At 45.4% G+C, this 4,270-nt stretch overlaps 1 protein-coding gene across 1 annotated transcript; it reads left to right on the forward strand.

The window, feature by feature from the left end:
• The first annotated feature begins 2,576 nt into the window (after nt 1-2,576).
• On the forward strand, nt 2,577-3,304 carry LOC144119774 (uncharacterized). The gene is made up of 2 exons (XM_077652315.1): nt 2,577-2,585; nt 2,963-3,304. The coding sequence occupies exons 1-2, from the start codon at nt 2,577-2,579 to the stop codon at nt 3,302-3,304; spliced, it is 351 nt and encodes a 116-aa protein (XP_077508441.1).
• Nucleotides 3,305-4,270: the final 966 nt, after the last annotated feature.

Genomic DNA, 4,270 nt, shown 5'->3' on the forward strand with positions numbered 1-4,270 from the left:
ATGGGACCCTTAACGCGGTCGGGCTAATAATGGTGCTATAGTTCAGGAAGCGCGTGTATGACCTGTAGTTATGATGTACAAATCTTCCCAAAATATTTTTCACTACTCTGGCTGGTGATTTTACCATGCGAGTGCATCTCTTATGCGAATAAACGCGGTAATCATGCAGTATTGAATTAAAACAAAGTTTAATGTTTGGATCATACGTTAAAATGGCAGGAGAATCCTGTTTTAGTCATTCACGTTCCTCAAAGAATCAGAACTATATAGGCATCAGGTTGAGCATGCTTAGAATGACTGTATTGAAGAGTATGTAACACCTGAACAGATATGATGACAATGATCCTGATATCATTGGGAGTGGCACCTCGACTCAACGTTTGGTTCCATGTCTTCCTCGTGCAGTTGCCGAGCATCACACGACTCACGGTGGTTTAGCTTCCCAAAGTGACCCAGGCTATAAGCGACGCAGTAGTGAAGGTCGCACACCTGAAAATTTCGACCACCCGGGGTTCTTGAACGTGCACTGACATCGCACAGTACACAGGCCTCTAGAATTTTGCCTCCATCGAAATTCGACCACAGCGCCCGGGATTGAACCCGCGCCTTTAGGGTCAGCAGCCGAGCACCATTACCACTGAACCACTGCGGCGGCGTTGTCTGCTATAAGTCCTTAGCACACAATAAATGTACGCCCGTTGCGTACACTTCAAATCAAGCAAAAACCTTTCTCTCTCAGGTACCAAGCTTCAAAACAAGCGTGCAAAACCCGTCTGCAAAAGTCATCGCAGTCTAAAGCATATAACTCAAAACCTCTGCGAAAATTGCCACACTTTCCATCCTTCTGAGGGCACACCAACACATATAACGCGAACGCACAACACACATTTTGAATGTGTAGAGGCCACCAAGCCCATTAGGCATTTTCTAAGACCAGAATGGCAACGAGGGATTTTCCACTAAAAGCTACAATGCCGAATGTGATGCCGCTGGCAACAGTGGCGCCATTCAACCACAAGAAAATAAGTGTGGTTTAGTTCTAGTTAAACCTGGAGTTACGCGATAGCTACATCTGGCCGAGTGGAACTCGCTCAGTCGAATTGCAAAGTCAGTCTTTCGCCGCTCCGGTTCGCTCGGCGTTCCTTCTTCATCTTCGTCCCACTTGACACGGCGCATGCGCACAGCTCTTGCAGCTGTTGCGCGCCGCGCATCTGGCAGCAGCAGCTGCTCAACACCACCTGACCAACCACGTGACCAACGGCCACACCACCTGATCAACCAACGTGACCAACGGCGCCCCACGGAGCTCAACTGGTGCCACGCTGAAGGGTCGAAGAGGTGGCGTAGTGTAGCTATCGCTACAAAAAACAGCAAGTAGTCCAAAGATTCATATAACGTCGTTTGCTAAGTAATCTCAGAGGAACACAAGAATACATGAAATAACACAGCTTAACACCCTTCTTGTAAGGCCCTCATCAAAAAGTTATCATCATGGCTCGAACGAACGCAATGAATTTTCTTCTTCCCCAATGCATGTTTTCTACTCGTCATTCGAAACACAAAAGAATTTCTGTTGATGAAGCAACAATTGTATTACGGCACTTAAACACACATGAACTGTTTTTATTCGCAGAAGCAAGTTATTTTACGAGCTATTTTTAAATTCACTGCCTCTTCATATAAAAAAAATTTATACTTATCGAAAACAAATGCTAAAGTTCCCGGAATGAATAGTGTCTCTTTCGCGCAGTCCTGATCGCAACCTTCGCAATAAATTGGTACTTGCGGCGCATTGATCCCACAGAGCCAAAATATTCACGACCGTTCGAAAACCTAGGGCTACAAGCCATCAAAAATTCTCACATAGGCTTTACCACACGGAGAAAATAAATGCACGCTCAAGCTTATCACCAGAGTGGTCGTTACCGCCAGTGTATCTGAAAGTGTGTCGACATCGATACAGGTCGAACACCAGAATGATAGCGTGGAGATACGCATACGCACTGGAAGCGCTTTAAACTAACAACGCCGAAATGCAAATACCGACCGGTAGGAAAGTTCAAGGCAACAGGACGTGTGACTCTGCCTCCGAGTACAGAAATCAATAAAAGCTGCCCTTGACAGGGTAACTCAACCGTTTTGAACTTGTCTTTACTCGTTACCGGTTTTCATATATCTCCCGAAGCACCTGCGAGTCCGTGACGGTTCTTTTTTCTACCTCCGCAGAGAAAGATTATCACTATGATGTTAGAGAGTGAAATAACCAACACAACTGAAGAGACGACAGCCCAATCAGGCCTCCTAATTCAAAAAGAAATGTACATGCTATTAACTGATCAAAAAAGGGCAAGAAACCGTAGGGGGACTGTAATCTCAAAGTGCAAAATAGGACCATCGTCAGACTGACTTCGGCCTTTGCCAGCACGTCCCGAAAGAGCACGAAAAAAAAAGAAATACAAGTCTACGCAGACAGAACGATTTCTCGCTCCTGACGCGGAGTATAAAACTGGACTGAGCGGCAATGCAAAATCATCATTTCTTCGAACCCTTCAGAGCTACAAGAAATCAACTCAACCATGATTGCCGTAAGTAGCTTCTCACTGCGTTGTCCTCTACACGAAAATCTCAGAACTTCGGACGTCTGAATGCCGGGAGCAGCTATCGATTTCCTTGTTCCTTAAGGGGTGCAGTTGTAGTGTTAAAGAAGTATTGTAGATACTTTCGAATTCCTACTTAAATCCTTCCATTGTAAACAGAGTAGGAAAGTTTGTATGGCCAATCAGAATACTGCACCGATATCACACAGACAACAGTTTTGTGAATGTGGTCCCCTATTACTGTTCGTGTCGGCGCTTAGTAATTTTTCTACCCCAGTCTCATGCTACCTTTCAATAATTTCTTTATTGGCCCTTCATTCTCATCCCGCTTTCTTAAGAATGTCACGCCATATTTTCGCCTCCAGGTACTGTGCCTCTTTGCTCTGCTGGGCAACGCTCTCGCCGTGTACGTTCCCACGTACGGCGTTCCTGTGGCCGGCTACCCCACCGTGCGCACTGTCTCGACGTTGCACACCGCCCCCGTAGCCGCCGCCGTCACTGCCGTCCACCGCGTGGAGCAGGTGAATCCTGTCGTGCACAACGTGGCTACCCCGTTCGGCTACCGCACCACGGGCGTCAGCTACAGCCACCGGGTGGACGCCCACCCTGTCCGGGTCCCCTACGTGTACGGCCTCAGCCCGTACGGCCTCAACTATGGTTACGGACTGAACGCCCTCGGCTACACCACCTTCTTGAAGAAGTGGTAAGTAATTGAGACGCCGTAGGGATAATTTACTTGAGGTTATTGTAGAGGAAACCTCAGCGATTCTGTACGAGCCATATAAGAGGTTTTCAAGGAGTGTTCCCACTAGAGAACCATAACTGCCACGAAGCGCACGCATCAGATCAAGTTAGGTTGCTATAACCATGTGTTCTCCTTAAGCGCATACTGTCAATTAGCATATTGTGGTGAACTACACTATGCCACTTAAGCCCCCGCACTCTCCGTGTATCTCTACCACAACAACAGTGTTGTAATAGGCATCACAATACCGAAGTTACTGTGTTCAAATGCTGCATCTACAGATTACAATTTTTCAAATTTTTCTTCATTTGTGTGCTTTTTTTTTTGCTTCTACAGAAAGAGATTCACCAAAAGAAGAACAAGCCTCGATATGAAAAGGACGGAAACAAGTCAGCAACATTAAGAGATCAAGCTGTGTTTCGCCATCAAATGCGTTTTGTGTCCACAAGGCTGAAAAATAAAGCCACAAAAGCAACAAATTCACAAATCTTGTCACTTTTTATTCTCTTGTATGTACTTTCGCGTCTTTCTTTTTCGGTCATTGTTAACTGCGAGTTTGTTTGTCCCTACTGGCGTGCCTTGCTCTAGTTAAAAGAAAGAGCTATTCAGTTGGCTTTAGTACAAAAAAAATCTTCCTCAGTCATTTTGTCACCCTTCTGAAGGGCTTTAAATATAACCAGCTAAAGAACAACATTATTACAAAACTGTGCCCTACTTGGTATTCGTCGACAAATATTTGGGGTGTTTTCTTGATAATCGTCGGCATCCTGCAATTCATGTACTGTTTTGGTTTGAATAACGTGCTACACACTAACAAAACGACACCGGAACGAAGGACACAGGACAAGTGCGCACTAACAACTAAAATTTATTCTGGTACGAGGGCACATAAATACATTCCACGAACATGCTGAAACAATCAATTCAT

Source organism: Amblyomma americanum, chromosome 2 (genome assembly GCF_052857255.1).
Source record: "Amblyomma americanum isolate KBUSLIRL-KWMA chromosome 2, ASM5285725v1, whole genome shotgun sequence".
NCBI classification, from domain to species: Eukaryota; Metazoa; Arthropoda; class Arachnida; order Ixodida; family Ixodidae; genus Amblyomma; species Amblyomma americanum.